General features: G+C 40.8%; 1 protein-coding gene across 3 annotated transcripts in view; it reads left to right on the top strand.

Annotated features, from left to right (window-relative positions):
• The window catches only part of SUCO (SUN domain containing ossification factor), a 38,921-nt gene extending 21,227 nt beyond the window's left edge, over nt 1-17,694 (top strand). The window contains exons 9-24 of one of the 3 annotated variants that reach the window (XM_071565201.1): nt 152-219; nt 849-956; nt 2,004-2,109; nt 3,921-3,941; nt 4,151-4,206; nt 4,941-5,032; nt 5,741-5,806; nt 7,689-7,763; nt 8,276-8,372; nt 9,315-10,481; nt 11,363-11,450; nt 12,703-12,807; nt 13,755-13,909; nt 14,264-14,355; nt 15,541-15,596; nt 15,755-17,694. In XM_071565201.1, coding sequence (XP_071421302.1) covers nt 152-219; nt 849-956; nt 2,004-2,109; nt 3,921-3,941; nt 4,151-4,206; nt 4,941-5,032; nt 5,741-5,806; nt 7,689-7,763; nt 8,276-8,372; nt 9,315-10,481; nt 11,363-11,450; nt 12,703-12,807; nt 13,755-13,909; nt 14,264-14,355; nt 15,541-15,596; nt 15,755-16,201 — 2,799 coding nt within the window. In that variant the 3' untranslated portion in view covers nt 16,202-17,694. The remainder of the gene's footprint in view (nt 1-151; nt 220-848; nt 957-2,003; nt 2,110-3,920; nt 3,942-4,150; nt 4,207-4,940; nt 5,033-5,740; nt 5,807-7,688; nt 7,764-8,275; nt 8,373-9,314; nt 10,482-11,362; nt 11,451-12,702; nt 12,808-13,754; nt 13,910-14,263; nt 14,356-15,540; nt 15,597-15,754) is intronic. The other 2 variants (XM_071565202.1, XM_071565203.1) reach the window with 2 other exon arrangements.
• Nucleotides 17,695-18,531: the final 837 nt, after the last annotated feature.

The following is an 18,531-nucleotide window of genomic DNA, read 5'->3' on the forward strand; positions in this document are numbered from 1 at the left end:
CTGTATATTACCTTGCTCAGAATGTTGTGAAACTTGATTATTGGTCTGCATACCTAATATCAGAGTTATATTTGGAAAGCAGAAAGAAGTCCTTGGTGCTATGTTGGTATCTACCATGCAACTTAAAATACTTCCTCTCTTTGTCGCACAGAGCACTTCAGCTATTTTGATGGAAAACATGGACCTTTATATGCTCAATCCTTGCAGTACTAAAATCTGGTAGGTTGCTGAGGTTTGCTGATATGATTACAATTTTCCATTGTGATCAGACTATTTGTCCTGTAGGTCTGACTTGACCTTGCTGTGCTGCTGCTTGAAATGAGTGTCAGGGACTTGGATAGAATTAGCACAGGATGCTCTGTGATGTCTCCCATACAGATGTAGCTCTGCTATTGAGAAGCAATATTAAGGTGATATTTTTATTTACCTTACTATTTGTAGGCTTTGCATAATTATAATCTTACAGAAGGTCAGGCACTCAGGATGCAGGTGGTGATTTTGGTTTCTTTCTCCAACTGTCAAATAATTGTAGGGCAGGTGATCAGAATTTGCCATATACTAACTGGTATTTCAGATGTGATTTCAATTGTATTTCCTGTCCTTAGTTTTTAGTTCTGTAACTTGATGTCTTTGAGTACAAGATGGATGAAGCTGTTGTAGCTACAGGTGCTATCTAGAGTTACTGCACTAGTTATTTAGGAAAATATCTCTAGTGATTCTGAAGGGAGCAACAGGAGTTGCCTTCTTACTGTGCAGCAGTTTTGCAGCAGTAATGAGGTAAAGGGCTGAGGACTGTAATTGTGGGAGGAAAAGTCTTTTTAAAAAATATTTCTTTTTTTGTCTTTAAGGTTTGTTGTTGAGCTCTGTGAACCTGTCCAAGTTAAGCAGTTAGACATTGCAAATCATGAATTATTCTCTTCCACTCCTAAAGACTTTCTGGTGTCAATTAGTGACAGGTATGTTATCTAAATTTACCCTTCTCAATGAGAAATGAATAAATACTAGATGCAAGGCTTCATAAAACATGTGTATGCCTGTTATTCCAAGTGTAATGTATTGTGAAATTACATGGACTTTCTTTGTGTCTGTATGTTATCAGTTTGCTAGCATTTTTTCCTTTGCCACCATAAAAATTAAAGGGAATTTTTTTAAAACAAGTAGCAATGAAGGAGCAGAATTTATACAGTAGCTAGGTAGTGGATAGCAGCTTATGAAATGAAGGTTCCTTAACAGAATGCTAATGATGTTGTGGGCTGCCTCCTGCCTTGTCATTTGGACCATTCTCATGTGATTTTTAAGATGTTTTCAATGCTGAACTCTGTCAAAATTCTCTGAATGTATTTAAAAAGAAAAAAACGTAGTGCACCATTAAGGAATTGGAAGGTGTAAGAATACTACAGGTTGGCCAAAAGGCTGGTTAAAGGAACGGGTGGCTTCATCGTGTTTTAGGCAGTGTTGTACCCCTACTGCTTTCTGGAATTGACCAGGTTATTCTGGTCTGTGGAGGAGCAGACATTCACACAGCACATGAGGAGAAACTTTCTTCTTGGCTGTTTAAAGTATGTAGATTTGGACTCCCAGACTTGGTATGTTGTGTGATTCTAACTCTGCTTTGCTCACAGTTTTTACTGCTTGCTTGCAGCAGTATTTACAGCCTGTCACTGTGTTGTGCTCTTCTCACTGTTCCTCTGAGGCAGCTTTTTTGAGTTCCAGAAACTTCCCTGTAGACTGGCTGAATTCCAGTAATTGGATCAAGTATAGGGTTTTGTCCTTTGAGGGCTTGCACACTGTTTAAGTAGGTGAAGAGCTGCTGCTGAGGTTTTGTGTTGGGACTACTTTATCTTGCAGCTCTTCTTTCCATAAAAGATATATTGTTGTTATTGTGCAACTGGGAAGAAACAAATTATTTCTTCCCTGTAAAGGTGTTTGGGGAAACTTCAGCAAATGTCTGTAAACACAGTGTCCTTGCATTTCATTAGCAGACTTTGTTCTTTCCTTTCTAGGTATCCAACAAACAAGTGGATTAAATTAGGTACTTTCCATGCCAGAGATGAGAGAAATGTCCAAAGCTTTCCTCTGGATGAACAGATGTATGCAAAATATGTTAAGGTAACTTAGTACTGCAAAAGCATCCATGCTGGTCAGTGAAGGAGGGGTTTTCTGGGCTCAGCCTGTGTGACAGCATCCAGAGAAATGGTATCCAAGCCTGCCTCACCATTAATTGCCCTGGGTTCATTAGTGGCCCCAGTGGTATTGGCCATGTACACTCACAGTCACAAGCCTGTGCCCTTCCCTACGGTGGTGACTGAGAGATCTTGGGAAGCAGCTGTTGCCTTGTGTCCAAATGCACACTTAGTTGATATTCAAATTAAGAAAAATCCAGACAATGTTCTATTCTATTTGACTTAACCAACTGTCCCCTGTATGTAAAGCTGGAAGAATCCCTATTTTGTCTCTTGGCTCTACCTGCTTTATACATGTGTATACACCCTGTCTCACTCCCTGGAGCACAGATCAGAATATGTATCTTTATATTTTTTTTTTACTGTACAGTTTTAAGTGAACCTGAAAGAATATTTGAGTCTTGGTTCTCATCAAGAGATTCAAAGTGCAGTTTTGCAATTACTCAGTCATACTTCTGACTGGGGCAAATTATTTAAGCTCACTGCTACTGGAGCATTGCCACGATATCTCCACCTTCACAATAGCTTGCATTTACTCTGGAGACTCAAAGAGAATAAAATTCCATAAATAATTAATGTGGTACTTGGACAGAGATAAAAGCTTCTGTGAAAATATTGGCATGTAGTGGAGGTTTAAATTCAAATAAGATACAGACCTTTTAGGTGATGTGTTACCTGCCAATTATGGTGCTGCCAAAAAAGCAAAACTGGTTTGTGCTACTGAATTATGCTTTGTGCTTTTATGAGGAAGCAGCTATGAATGAGAGTTGTCTGACTTCTTTACCCGGAAACTCTGCATGGGTCATAGAATAAAGATTTCATTTATTTTTAATTCTGTTTTCTGGGTGAATTAATGCCTTAAGGTAGCTGGAATCTTGCTTGTCACTGAAATTACAGAATTCCAGTAAATGCTTCAGCACTTTGTCCCTGGGCGGCTACAGTGCTCTGCCTTGAGTAATACAGCATGGCAAAACTTTTGGAGTTCTGAGTGTGTCTACTATACAGGAGGAGAGTCCAAAATTTTTCCGAAAGTTCAATTTTTTGAAGTGGCCTACTGAACTTTTCTCAAAAATGATGCAAGGTTTTTTGTAAGAGTGTGTTTATGGGAATAGTTATTTTGGTCTCACTTGCAGATTATTACAGTCCTTCAGTGATAGTGTCTAAATAATGGTTTAATAAGTACATTCTATGCTTGCAAGTTAATTTAGATTAAATAAATAGTAGTGTGTAGTCCAAGTTGCATTAGAAATACACAGATGACTGAAGCCTCCAAATCTGTCATGAGAAGCTCTGTTTGTCCAGTTGTGTTCCTGTGAATTGAAGCATGTTGTACTGAACTTGCAGCAGCAGAATGCATGCTGTGGGGGGTTGTTCTCTCTTTTGAGTCGCTTTCTGTAATCTGTACTCTTTAAGGGGGGGAAAATACACTTAGTACATTATTTAACGCACTTCAGTATTCTGCCTGCAGTCATGCTACCCTGAAAAATTGAATAACTCAAGTTCAGTAATGAAACACTTTTTGCATATTACCTTCAATCCGCAGGGAACAAGGGCTGAAAGAAATCTTGCTACCCAAGGCAGATGAAGTAGTATTGCAACTTAATCCTTCATAGCCTGTCATCTTAGGCATTTGTAGTACTGAGTTAAACCCAACCAAACTCTGTAGTTGCCTGTGGCATGTGTTCAGCCTTTGTACTGACATCTTGTTTTTTTCTCCTTTCCCTTCTCTCGCTTCAGATGTTCATCAAGTACATAAAGGTTAGCACCCTCTTCTTTTGGAGTGATGAATGCATGGGGCTTGGGGTGTGCTCTGCTGCAACTCAGCTCTCTAATGCATGGCAAGAGTAAATCTTTTGGTCTTTTCTGCTGTGGTCAGTCTGCAAATCCCTTGAGTGAACTAAACTTGGAATTTCAAGATTGACTCTCTTGGTCTTTGGAGTTTATATTAAGTACCTCTTGTTCTTTAGGTGGAGTTGATATCACACTTTGGATCAGAACATTTTTGTCCTTTAAGCCTTATAAGGTAATATTTTATGTGTTTTGCTTTGTCTTTCTACCTAATTGCAGTAAGGATTAGTGTTTGTCAATAGTATTCCGACAACAAATTGTAAATTGGCATAGTTGTCTAACTTACCTGCTGTGTGGAGTCCTTCACATCTGTTTAAAGAAGCTTTGAATCTTTTTGTTTGGCCTTCCAGTATGCAAGGAATAGTTTATATTTGTGGGGTGAGGGAACAGGAGCAGCTTTACAGGAGGACAAGAGCATTTCAAGGCTGACTAAGCAAAACAGGGAACAAGTGGTGACCCAAGAAGAGCAGGTGTAGTGAGTGCTGGGAACTCTGTAGAGTTATAAGTCAAACCAAACCATATTTGCAGTTGACAAGACTGCTTTAAATTGGATTGGTTCAATTTACTTTTGGCAGAACAGATCAAAGAGAACATAATATGCCAAGTGAGGGAGTTAGGAATGATACTTCTAAAGAGAGGCTGAAGAGGATGTGTAAGAGCTCATGGAGAGGAATTAGTAGAATGAAAAACAGGATCTTGTTTTGGTTCAGCATTTGAAAGGCTGCAGTGGACCTGGTGGAGACATATTTGAGAAAATAAACATACCTCCTGCTCGATCTTGGTTAACTGAATGCAACTACTGTGTCTCTAATTTTTGCTCTGTCAAAGTAATAGTGCTTATAAATTATGTAACATAATTACATAACTATTAGACTAATATTAGGTTTTATTTTAAAACTCTTTTCATAGGGTATTTGGTACCAGCATGGTTGAAGAGTATGAAGAAATAGCTGATTCTCAGTATCAGTCCGAAAGACAAGAACTCTTTGATGAAGATTATGGTAAGCAAATACTTTGTGCATTTTTAGCCATTCAGTCATCTCCTGTCCTGGTCTGGTGTCTTCTTGTTTCCTGATTGTGATGAAAGACTTGACTGTTGAATTTTACGCTGTCTTGTTGACAGTGTTTGAGCATTTTGGGGCTTTTTCAACAATCCTTTTAAGTTTTAAACAATTGTTTTCAATGTAACTATGTGGAAGGTTGCTTTAAAATGCTGGCAACAAGTCTCTATTTCACTTGGCAGAATAGGCAGTAACTTCTTCATGTGCTGACAGTAGTAAAGGATTACTAAAATAATCAAAGCAGGTCACATGAAACAGATTTATCCTTAGTGTCCATAGCCCACTTCCTGTGATTGTTTGATCAATGCTGCAAGCGATTGGGAAGGGGCTTATTTTGGCTGCAGACCTGGTGTTTAAACTGAGAAATTGAAACCATTCCAGCCTCAGAAGCTCAGTGAGTTATTTGCTGCATCTGTCTTCTGAGTCCTGGGGAAACTGGAGCTTGAACCCTCAATCTCTTTGGGTTTCCCATTGCTTGGAGCTTGATGTTCCAGTTTGTAATTTCTGACCTCCAACTTTATTTCTGTAATTTTATTTTCACACTGTCAAACCAACATCAATGAGTGACACATGGAATCTTGAGGTTTATAGTCTTTGTCTGTGACACATTTAATTTTGATAATCACAAGTGTTTTTCTTTATGCATAGATTATCTATTGGATTACAACACAGGGGAAGAAAAATCTCCAAAAAATCTTCTTGGTTCTGCTACAAGTGAGTATGATTTACTAGAAAAACTATTGCTGAGCTAAACCAGGATGAGCTGGAATGACATTTTGTCATGCAACACCTACAACTTTCATAATCTCCTGAAATGATGTATTGTAATTCCTATTTAGTTTCATAAAATAAATGACAAGTTGAAGTTGAGGCATCAATCCTAGCATTCTAAAAATAGAAGTTTCAATTTCTAAGGATACCTATTTTGTGGGAATTTCTGTTTTCTGTACTTATGGATCCTGAGCACTTAAAATAGTGTGAACATTGCATAGGGCTGTAAATAGTCAGTACCAAAGTGCTGTAGAACCTTAATTATTCCGAGCTTGGAGATTGTGCTTCATGTGCTTTATTTATAGGAGGCAATATAAAGATTGACTTTGTACAGCTTGAGGGGGAGGGATGGAGAATACTGTTTCTGAGAAGGTTTTATGTAAATATTGTAACTTATGTTCTTCATAAGGCTGTGTATTTTTTGAGAGATCTAATGGTTCTTGACTGTCTCTTCTGACTTTTCCCATTGCAAAATCTCCAGGTGTGGAGTTTGTTTGGATAAGAATACTTAAATATTCAGTTTTAATGGTATTAACTGCTGAATTATTCAGTATAGTATCAGCTCCATGCAACTTTTTCTGAGGAGCTCTTACACTGTACCACTCTTCCTTCTGTCACAGTTAATGAAGATTCATTACTGTAGTGTAGATTTCCACTTAATTAATGCTTTCCTTTCATCCCATAGTGGATCAGAGCTACAGAATTCTCTGGTACGATTTCCTGGAGCATAGTTGTCTCCTGAGAATAAAAAGGTCATGGCTACAAAAATTCACAGCTGAGAGCAGTTTTCAAAGGGAAATAGATAGTGGAAAAGACAGTTTCTTTCCCAATGATAGCCTCTCACAGATGAGAGAAAGAATTAAAATTCTTCCCTGACACTGCTATCTCTTCTTTGTGACTTTAAAGCTTTCTATTTTCAGTCTGTCCTGATGATGTACATTCACAAGGTCTGTCTGCAAGGGCAGTATTGAAAGTTTATGGTCACTGTTAAAAAATGTAGCAATTTTTCTGTTAGTTTTTTAGAGTTCTGAAGCTAAGATTAAAATACTTGAAACACCTGTTTCTGATGGTGCTTAGCTGTGCTTCTAAAGCACTGACACTTTGCAGTGATCATTATTTAGTTCTGACTGGTGGATCTTGTTATTGAGGCCTTTTCTCTCTGGCAGGGTAGTCAGTGTTCCTCTTTTGGAGGGAGTAGAGTTTTTGGGTTTGGGGTTTTTTTGTGGTGATTTTCTTATATGTACATGCTTAAGACAAAAGTGATGGACTTCTATTTTACATCATTTGTCTTGAGCAGTGAAGAAGAGAGTCCTCTGCGGAGAAGAGATTTTTGGGGATTCCCATCTTATAAGGAGTGTTCTACAGTCTTCTACTAGTCTGGACATTTTGACTCACTTTAGTTCTATTACAAGAAATGATCCAGGCTGCCTTTGTTAGAGCTTCTCGATTTGAGTGTTCAAGCTTGAAATTGCTGGCTTGGGACCTTCCTCAGTGGTTCACATACTCAAGGTGTCAGCAAATTCCATGCTTAAATTATTTGGTTTGTTTTACTATTCACTGGTTTCAGTGGACTGATGATCAGCAGCAAGTACTTCTCACTGGTGTTGAAAGGTCCATCTGGTAAAGGTTAGCTACTGGCTTAAGTACAGGTTTCTGGCTTATAAACTTACCCTTTAAAAGGATCAGCTGCATTCAGCATAATAGGATGGCCAGGGGTTTATGTCCTTATCCTGGGATTCATTTCGAGCAAGTATTGCACAATAGCAGATTGGTCAGTGCTGCTGATCTCTGGGCCCTCTGAGTGTGTCCTTGTTATCTCTTTTAGATGCCATCCTAAGTATGGTGAACATTGCTGCTAATATGCTCGGAGCCAAAACTGAAGAGTCGACTGAAACTGAAGGTATTTTGTTGTCGGGTTTAGGTTTTGGGGTTTTTTTTAATGGAAAACATTCTGAAAAGTTTTTGTCTTTGTTTTGGTTAATTTTTCTGTGAAGAGTTGGGTGATCTATTCTTAAATAAATGACTTTCCACCTTCTATGGCATAGCTGATTAGTGTAATAGAATTCTTATCCTGCTTACTGTGGAAAGTGGAACAAAGATGCCAAATTTGCTGAGAAGGGAACCAGTACAAAGACAATACATAGGCTTGTTCAGTTTTGTTTGGAGACCTTTACTCTGTGTTACCCAGCTTAAGCTGTAAAGTCTAAGTTGCTGCTTTCTGGGAGTATTCTGAGACTGTCCACAACTTCATACTTGTAAACTCTTAGTTGCACTTCCATTCAAATAATTTAGAATGACATCTGCAATTAATTTGGTAGTGCAGTTAATAACCAAAAAACCCCAAACCTCAAATTCTTTGAAAACAAAAATGGTTCTTGAATTTTAATGTTCACATTTACATCCTTCCCGCAGCAGGGAACAAAAGTGTGTCTGAAAATGTCACTGCCACCCCTGCAACTTCAACAGCTGCACCAAGACTGCCTGAACCAACGCCTGTTCCTTCACCAGAGTAAGTGGTTGGTGCTGGGGTTTTTGCAGTGTGTTGCCAGCACAGACAAACATGCACTGCCTGGCAGCTTTGGTGCTAGAATGCTCAGGTGTGGCTTACAGGCATAAGTGGAAAAGCAAGTATTTGATGAAATCTGCAGTGTGGTAATGTTACTAACTGGGGGAATGGGTTTGGTTACTGTTTGTATGTATATCCATTATGTTTTCTTTTGACACAGAAACTGACTTAATACTGGTCCAGGTTTTGTGGTTGTCTCCAGTGAGGAAGGCTAATTAGGAATTCAGTTGTATTGCTGAAACTTCAGCTAAATTATATTGGCAAAAATTCTGGTTTAGAACTTTATGTTTTTGCTAGACTTTCCTTAATGAGGATATGTATGCAAATATACAGACTTAGGTAGGGAAGAGGAGTTGTATATAGATTCTGGGGCTTTTTTTTTAGTTGATTACAGTTGTTAAGTATTGATTTGTTACTTGGAGCAAAGATACTACCTCTTAAATGTTAAGACATGATTTGTGCTATATATGGAGGTTTTATGGTTTTCTAGAACTCTGGTGGTTGAGAGACTGAGCAAAGTCAGTGGGTAGGTTGTGATTCTTGCATTTACAGTTGAAGATTGCAGCAGCAGAATAAGATGTTTGCTGTCTAAGAACTTAATGATATTTGAACTAGTGACCTTTTTCAGGGGTTAGGGAAGGGGCAATATCGGACAGAGAAGCCTTCTGTTTCAGAAGCAAGGGTTGAAGTGATTTGTTTGCAAATTGGGACTGAAGAATGTCAGAGGAAGTACTAACTTAGGGAATTTCTGACTGTTGCCAAACTGGCCTTTGGTCACTAGAGTAAGGTTGACTAATTTTCTAAAAGATCCTACTTTTGCAGGCTTCCAGAGCAGGCATGTGAAACTGTTGAATTAGCATCCTGTCTTTAACTCTTTTGTTGCAGGCTTGTTGCTACAGATATCCCACAGATAGATAAAGAGCAACCAGTGGTGGATTTGACTAAAGAAAGCCCTATTGTTCAGCTTGTACAAGAGTATGAAGAAGATACAAGCCAATCCACAGTAACCCTGCTGTCCAGTGATGATCAGGAGGAAGAGGCATCGCCATGGTTTGAACTTGAGACAGAGCAGTACTGCTGTGACATGGCAGCAGTGTGTTGTATTTCCGCGTTTTCCGAGTATCTGTTGAAGTGGTGCTCAGTGGCAGTGGCCATGCACCAGCAGCACAGTAAAACTGGGGGCAGGGAGGGGCCAGGCCATGCTGCTGATGTGCAGCAGCCCCAGGCAGCTCTGACTGAGTCTGTCCATGCCCCAGCAGATGAGCCTCTGCCTGAGCAACTGGACAGCAAAGCTGAGAGACCATCTGGGTCTATCACTGCAGTTGACTTGAGCAGTGTGGTCCGTGAGGAGATCAGTAATGAGACCACAGACTCAATTGAACTGGAGCCAAGCCATCCCCAAACTGTCTCTCAGTCCCTCCTCCTGGAAGTTACTTCTCAGGTTAAGCCATCACCCACAACAGACATGGTGTTGGAGCCTGTAAAAGAGGATGCTGGCCAGAAAGCACTGAGGGGCACTCCCCAGGTAGATGCACCTGAGGTCAGTGTGGAAATGGAGAAGGCTGAGAGCTCAGTTGTAGAGGAAAGCCCTGTGGCTTCTCAGCCCAGTGTGGCCACTGAGGTAAAGGAGATCAGCACAAGAGAGACTGTGGCTCCTCCAGTGATTTCAAAGCCTACAGAGACTGTTCTGCAGCCTGAAAATACAGTGGACATAGTAGCCAGTGATGCAGGGGAAGGAAAGGAGAGCATTCCAGAAGTGCAGAAACCTGCGTTTCCTGCTGTTGAGTCTTCTGTATCTGCTGAAACAAAGGAGGACGATCAGGCAGCTGAAGAGGCTTTAATGGCCATTCCGGTCTCTGGGGGACCACAGAGAACAGCTACAGACTTCTATGCTGAACTGCAGAATTCAACAGATCTGGGCTATGCTAATGGGAATCTTGTTCATGGATCTAATCAAAAGGAGTCGGTCTTCATGCGCCTGAATAATCGCATCAAGGCCCTGGAAGTCAACATGTCCCTCAGCAGCCGTTACTTAGAAGAACTCAGTCAGAGGTGAGTTGAGGGCGAGTCCTCCATATGTTAACGTGGTCTCAGCCAGTGATAGATACAAAGGAACATACACTTATGGAGAGTAGCATAGAGGAAGCTGGGTAGAGTAAATCACAGCATAAAGCTTTATAGAAGACTGACTAAAGTACCTAAGCCTAGGTAGCTGCTGGAGACCCAGATGTCCATGTGTGGCAGAGGTTCCCTCTTTGTATTTCAGATATAATTGCCTTTTTTTTTGTATTGAGGAACATTGCTGTGGGTTTTTAAAAGGACACAGTGTTGCTGAGATGTGAGCACTAATCCTGTCCCTAATCCTTTCAACAAAAGAGCATATCCTTCTGTTGCTTTAAAACTAAATGCCGCAGACATACAGTGCCTTCTTTATTGAATTGTTTCCACTTAAATTACTGTGTTACCCACCTGTATAACTCTTGTTGAATAAGTGAGTGTGGAGAAGGAACTAAGAGCTTTCTGTGAGGGATGTATCAATGTTAGTGTTTATCTGTGGTGCTCCGTAGCCACAGGAGAATGGGTAAATATACTAATTTCAGAATCGGTTCTAAGGAAGGGGCTGTTGTGTTTTGTGTCTTGGCAGTCAGTGTTCGCAGAGTGAATTCCAGTAAACTGGCACTAAGTTTGAAGGTGTTGAAATAGATGTGGTTTTAACATTGGGACATGCCTCCTGCCCCCTTTCTGCCAGAAACCCTAGAAAAATACTTACCTGTTTTGTATGTGAAACTCAGATGCAAATACCACTTGATATTTAAATAAAACTCCTTTGGGTAAAGAGAAGTTTTTTACTGGTATAGTCTTGTTTTCTGAAGACAAGTCGAAGCTGAGGAATTATACACTAGGATTTCAAACTTACATGCTCTTTGTTTTAGGTACCGAAAGCAAATGGAAGAAATGCAGAAGGCTTTCAATAAAACAATAATAAAACTTCAGAACACCTCAAGAATAGCAGAAGAGCAGGTATGGTTGGTTGGAGTATTTTAGTGTTCTCTTTACTAGGAAACTTTACTTTTAATGAAGAGTTGTAAGGAGGTGCAGAAATCTTCTTTCAACTGAGCTGTATATCTGCCTTTAAAAGCATCCATTCCATGCTTCCCTATTTTTAATCTGTAATAAAATTTTAGGTATGTTCCCAGTTGTTAGAATAAAGCCTTTTCCAACTCTGTTTTTTGTTTTTGTATTTGAATTAAAAATCAATTGTCAGCTGGTAACTGCTCAAACCTTTCGATTTCTTTGTCAAAGAAAAAATTATCTGGATTAGTTTCAATCCTTGTTTCTTGATTGTAGCTGCACTCAAAACAATTTTTTTAACTTGGTTGGTTCTTCATACCTGATTTAAAGTCAAACTTTCCCACTGCTGCTGGAGTCTATAGAAAGGTATAGGGGTACAGTAATAGTTTAGACCAAATTTGCATTTGAAAGGGTAGTCCATGTAACAAAATTTTTAGTTGGTTCTTTTCCCTGCTCTGCCAGCCTGGCTTTCCTGAGCACCTGTGGAATACAGCACAGACTGCTGTGCTGAATACTCCCTAAAACAGCTGTGCATGTGGCATAGCAGACTTGGTCCTGTCTGAAAGTTTCTGAAGCGCAATCCCAGGCCTGTAGTTTGGTTATCCATCAGCAGTGAAGAAAATAGCAACTTCATATGTGTTCTCTTTATTCCTGTTAGGTGTTTTGGTTTGGGTTTTTTTGTTTGGTTGGTTTTGGTCAATGCTGGTCAGTCTCCTCTTGGTTAACCTCCTTGATATTCTGCTCACCTTCCTTAATTTCTCATTGGATTAAGAATCCTGTTAGGGCTCTTTCCAGGGAGTAGCTGCAGAGTTGTTGCTCCTGGCTGGGCTGGGCTCCTGTCATTACGTGACTGACTGTGACAGCCCTTAGGCTGGAGCTCTGCCTGGTCATGTGCATGTGTGTTCTGTAACATGGCAGTTCTCAGGCTCCTGACAGTGCCTGCCTGGAGCTGGCTGCTGACTCAGCCTGTAATGAGGGCAGCACAAGGCAGCGGAATGAAATGCATTTGGTGTAACCTCATGAAATGTTATTTGACAAGAAGAAATGTTACATAAAGCCGTGCTGAAAACAGTGCTGGATGGGTCCTGTGACTGCAGAGTGCCTCTGTGTCAGACAGGAAGAACACTCACTGTACATGTGAGCACATACAATAGTGGGATCCTGACAACTACTGTCATGACCTTGACTCTCTTCCACACAGGATCAGCGTCAGACAGAGGCAATCCAACTGCTCCAAGCACAGCTCACCAACATGACCCAGCTGGCTTCCAACCTGTCAGCGACCGTGGCTGAGTTAAAACGGGAGGTAATTATCGCTCAGCAGAATGGCACGAGAACTCAGAGGAAACAGATCCATAAACAGATCCCTATGTGAAGAGATCAGTCTTTAAATGAAGATTTAAATTGTCTGTAGTGTTCCATTTAGATTACTTTATCCTGAACTCTTAGCTACAGAGTTGAGTAGCTTGAGCTGTTCTGTGCACAGCAAAATGGGTAATAATTACTACAGCCCTACTAGCCCCATGATTGTAGTCTGAGCTAAACCACCCTTCTCCTTTCCCCACTGGCTATTGTCATCTGAGATTAGGACAATCTTGGCAACAACACTGGGAATGGCTTGTCTCAAATGTTTATGTTCTCCTGCCTGGGATTTCAAGCAGTACATAAACATGACCTTTTTTTATTTTGTGCCTGTTGCCAAAGAACTCCCTTGAGCTGTTTTCTAACACTTAGTGAGGCTCCTTCTTTGATGCCTGGCTGGCTAAGTGCCTGTTCATGAGTGGTGTGGTTAGTGAAACCACATTGAATCAAGCGATTATAATTGTATTCTGTGAAGTACTGCAATGTCAGCTGATGAAAAGCACCACTTATATTTGCTATTGTGTTGCATCTATGTCAACTGAAAACCAGAGAAGTTAGTTTCTGAGCATGCTTTTATATGGGAAGTGTGTTGCTTTCAGGTAGGTTTGAATGCCCTTTACAAGGGATGGCCACTTGTCTCGTTGTGATGGTACTGTAGGCAGTGAAATACTGTCCTGTGTTAGCAGGTAGTGGGATTGAGCCTTTGCTCCTTGAATGCTGCATAGCCAACACTTCATCAAACCTCTGACAAATTACTGAAATTTGAGCAAGTGTTAATGAAATCGAAGGACAGTGACTTGAGAACATGTCATTTGTCTTTTTAAAGTTTCAAACACAAAAATAGTATCATGAAATTATTCTGTCTTCAATAGTTGTATCCAATTCCTGCAGGTTTCTGATCGACAGACTTACCTGGTGATTTCTCTGGTTCTTTGTCTCATCCTGGGCTTGGTGCTTTTTGTGCAGCGCTGCAGAACCCCTTCTCAGTTCTGTGAAGATTACCTCTCAAAAATTCCCAAAAGCAATCACTACCCTAGCCCCAAAAGGTAATGTATTTATATTTGAAACTCAATTGTTCTTGCAGCTTTTTGGCATTTCTAATGTCTGCTGGTACTGACACATCTGCTTTAGTTCTGAGCTGTCTGTCTGCACACTCAAAATTGATAGCCAAGAGCTGTTACTGCTTTGTAGTAACACTCTCCCAGAAGCATTGTGAAGCTACTACACTTAACATGCCTTGATAACTTTTTACAAAACACAGTACTGTGCCTGCTTGCCAGGCTTTCTTGGGCACCTCAGCAAACAGTTCTGTCTTTCTGCCAAAAGTGCTCCTTAATGAAAAACGTGTATGACAAAGTACTGAGAAAAATGTGTTTAAAAAGCTTTCTGGAATTTCCTAGGTGTTTTTCCTCCTATGATGATATGAATTTGAAAAGAAGAACCTCTCTTCCACTGGTCAGATCACAGTCTTTTCAGCTAGCTGGTAAAGAAGGTATTATTCATACTGTACATCAGTCTCCAGTGTTACTCTTAGTGCTGCACAGTGTGCATGTGGTTCATGTATGTGTTCTGTAGGACAGGGTGGTTTATGAACAAGTGACCAGATACCCATAGAATTGTGCTGAATTATGTGAAAAACTTAAATGCAGTTTTTGACATCAGTTATATTCTGCTCTGCAGATGTTTTCTTGGGGTTAGTAGCAATCCATGCAGGCACTCAGGTTTGCAAAGCTGTGGAGTTTGAAGGAAGTAGCTTTTTTCTTCTAAGTGCCAGATGTGGGAAGTCTGAGTGCCCTACTTTTCAGAAGTCCTGATAGCCTGGGTTGGAAACTTGGCAAGTATTTAGGATTCAAATTTAGCAACTTAGCTAAGAAATTTAGGCCATTTATCTTGGCTTAGGTATGAGGAATGATCTGGCCTTTTCAGTATGCATGTTAGACTTGGGTCTACTGAAATTTGGTTTCTTAGGCCATCACTGTCATGCAAAACTAAGTGTTGCGGGTTATAGTAATTGCCAAATATGCAGCTGACACTGTTCTTTGGGTGCAGCAAACTTGCTTCACAGGTTTTTGTACTGTGAATAAAACTGCATTAAAATTCCTACGTTTTGTTGGGAATATGTTGTAATAATGACTAGCTGAAGTCTGTACTTCTGAAAAAAAAAAAAAAACCCAAACCAAAACAACCCATGCTCTTCCTGAATTCTCCCTGGCTTCAGCTTGGAAGAATGATTTACAAAGCGCTGGTGGAGGAATGCCAGACTGGTCTTGTGTCAGTCTGAATGTCTGTGTCCTTCATAGGTGCACATGCTTCTATCAGGGGCAGGCTGCACATTAAACACGGTTATTATACTGGTAACAGTTTGTTTTCTTAGACTTTAACTTTTGCTGACTAGTGCTCCTTTTCCCCAAAGGATGTTCTCTGCACCTCTCCCATGGCCTAATTTATCACAAAGCCAATTGTTTTCCAGTGTGTGCCACTGACAGCTGCCATGACAGCACAGGGGAATTCCTCTGTATGTGACTTCACTTTCAGTGTTTTTGTTGTGCCCCCTTAACTTACAAAGGGAGAAAAAATGTGCCTGATTAGTGGAATATTTTGTTATGCTGCTCTTAGGATTGTGTTGCTCTAGGGCTGCTAAGGTCAGGATTGTTAAGTGTATGTTTCTCTCTTACAGTGGATCCAGATGATCTGTACATTGTGGAACCTCTGAAATTTTCCCCAGAGAAGAAGGTACTGTGGTGTGGGCAGGAGAGGTGGTGGGGCTGAGGTGTCTATGGTGGCAGGTGATGCACAGCTTGGCTGCTCTCCCTGCCAGTTCCTAGCCTTGCCTTGCATGCTCTGCTTGCCTTAGAGAACCTCACTGTTTCTTTTTTCACTTGTGGTTTCAGAAAAAGCGTTGCAAATACAAAAGTGAAAAGCCAGAGACTATTAAGCCGACAACAGAGCCCGTGCATCCGATAGCCAATGGTGAAATCAAAGGAAGGAAGCCGTTCACAAACCAGAGGGACTTCTCTAACATTGGGGAAGTTTATCACTCTTCATACAAGGGCCCTCCATCGGAAGGAAGCTCCGAGACGTCATCGCAGTCGGAGGAGTCTTATTTTTGTGGCATTTCAGCATGTACAAGTTTGTGCAATGGGCAGACCCAAAAGACAAAAACTGAGAAGAGGGCTATAAAACGAAGACGGTCTAAAGTTTCAGACCAAGGGAAGCTCATAAAAACTCTAATACAGACTAAGTCGGGGTCAATGCCAAGTCTGCATGACATAATCAAAGGAAACAAAGATATAACAGTGGGAACACTTGGTGTCACAACAGTTTCTGGACACATCTAAAACTAGCTGAACTTCTCAAACAGGAGAGTGTTTGTTCGTTTGAGAACAGTCTGTGGTATTCTGTGGGAAGATAGTGGGAGACAAAGAGCTCAACTAATTGGAAAGTATTCAGAAATTTGGTTTCTGCCTTTTTAAATAGATGGGATTGTGTCAATCTTGGCTATAAGCTGCAGCTTTACAAGGCTGATAATTTCCTAAGAGAACAGCTTAAGGGGGAGGGAGGGCAGGGTTCATTTTATAAAGGTTTTTTTTCACAGTTCCTGGGACAGATTTTTTGAAACCCAGTTTGTTGGGTGGAATAGGGATAAAAGCCTAATCTCTTCCTTTAGCTTTGTTCCTATTTCTTGCACCTTCCCATATTTATGTGCCTTTTGTCTATTTATAATGCCACTGGAAGAGGGGAGATACAATTGTTTGTCATTTGATTTATTTTGTAATTTCTCTAGCTTTTTTTGAAGATGCAACACTACAGTGCTGTAAAGGGACATGTGTTGGCCTTCAGCTGGACTCGGTAATGTGGACTGGATACTGTAAAAATACCAATAGATGGACTTGCCTGACTTGATTCTGGTTTTGCAAACTCTGTTGAGGAAAATAATCTCACCAGGAATGGTAACTGTTTATTTGCACCTTTAGTCACCAATGTGAGCTGTAGTCTGATGTGTAGCATCAGTGATGGTGGCTCTCCAGGATTTCCTGTGCATGGTGGAATCTGAGGCTGATGAATGCTGGTGTCACCTCCATGGGCTGTGCAGTTCTCTGAAGGACGTGGATGAGGAATGCTCGCCGTGCTTGTGCTGAGTTCAGGGAAGGCTCAGCTGAAGAAGGGCAGTGTGAGTGGTGCAGCTGTGCCGTTCTCAGAGCCTGCTCCGAGTGCGTTGGGTTTGCAAAGCCCTCAGGCTGAGCAGTCGGGCTGGTTCACTGCGGGTACTTCCGTAACATTTGCTTTTGTATTGGCTAACAATGTGCAGTGTTGGTATGGTTGGTGTTTCATATTCAACTGTTTTTTATTTTGACTGTGATTGTGTATTTGGATACTATAGGATGTGTGGTTGCTGAAATGTTGAGTGTGATTCTGAGTGAGTGGAACAAAAGGTTATTCCTTTTGACAGGTGTTACAGGTTCACGTTGTACAAAATAAGTTAACTTATTGAGCACTTTTAGTGGTACCCTTTTTAACAGATCTAATGCCTTTCCTGGGTATTGTATGTAATGTGACTTATTTAAAGACTTTGTGTTTTTGCTGCTTTCTTGTTAGTTTATGAATACTTTACAGTGATGTACTTTCAGAGTTGATCTGCACAATTAGCCAGTCAGAGCACAGGAACCAGATGTGTTGAACCTGAATTCAGAGCGTGTCAAACCTGGATTAGAAAAATACATACCACCAGAGTGCAGCATCCAATGTTGTGGAACAAGAGTATGTAACTACAGAGCTGTAGTGCCATTAGAAACTGTGAATTTCCAAATAAATCTGAACACTTTGTCTTTCATTTACTGGCATTTTTCCTTTGAAAATGAAACTTGTGGCTTTAAATTCTCTGAGGAGGACTATTCTTTAATATTCAGTCCAGGACTGGGCCTGGGGTCCTTTGGGCCCTAGTAAGGAGTTTATAAACTTGTCAGCCTGGATGTGTTTGTCTATTTAAAGAAGAAAAAGGGGGAGCTGCATTCTGAAGGCTGAGTGGCACTTTGTCAGAAAGTTCAGGAATTGTGGCCTTGTGAAACAGCTGGAGAAGTTTCCAGCAAGTCAGTTCACAGCTTGCCCAAGGGGGTCTCTGGGATGGTGGCTTTTGATGAGACCAACTACATGAAATTACCTCTTGGTACTCAGAGCTAAGGCTTGTGAAGGATATGAAAGGCCATAAAAGCAAAATGTTATAGAGTCATTACTTCAAACCAGAGTTGTCAGCTTGAAATTTGCCCCTTCCTGACCCCTTCCTCCTCACTTAGTTCTGTCGAGCACAGCAGCACTGTGTGCAGCCAGTGCCGAATTCACAGGCGCTCCAGCATCTGCTGGTCAAAGGAGAGCTCTCCAGCACTGGTTTTTCACTTGAGTGTCCCAAGACTCTGGTTCATCATAGCACTGATTTTAAAAGCAATTGATTGTGGAGTTTGCTGGGGGGTGGGGGGAGAGTGCTGGCTATTTTTTTGGAGGAGGGTGTGGGCTTCTTTCATTTTACTCATTTCTCTTGATATGTCACTTGTAGGAAGCCATACACCTTCACTGCCCAGGAAACCACTGGGCTCTTTAGCAAGAATCACCTGAAGCTGGATGTGACTGAACTCTTAAAACAGCCCATCTTTAGTCTCTGATTGTGAACCAAAGA

This window comes from Pithys albifrons, chromosome 10 (assembly GCF_047495875.1).
Source record: "Pithys albifrons albifrons isolate INPA30051 chromosome 10, PitAlb_v1, whole genome shotgun sequence".
NCBI classification, from domain to species: domain Eukaryota; kingdom Metazoa; phylum Chordata; class Aves; order Passeriformes; family Thamnophilidae; genus Pithys; species Pithys albifrons.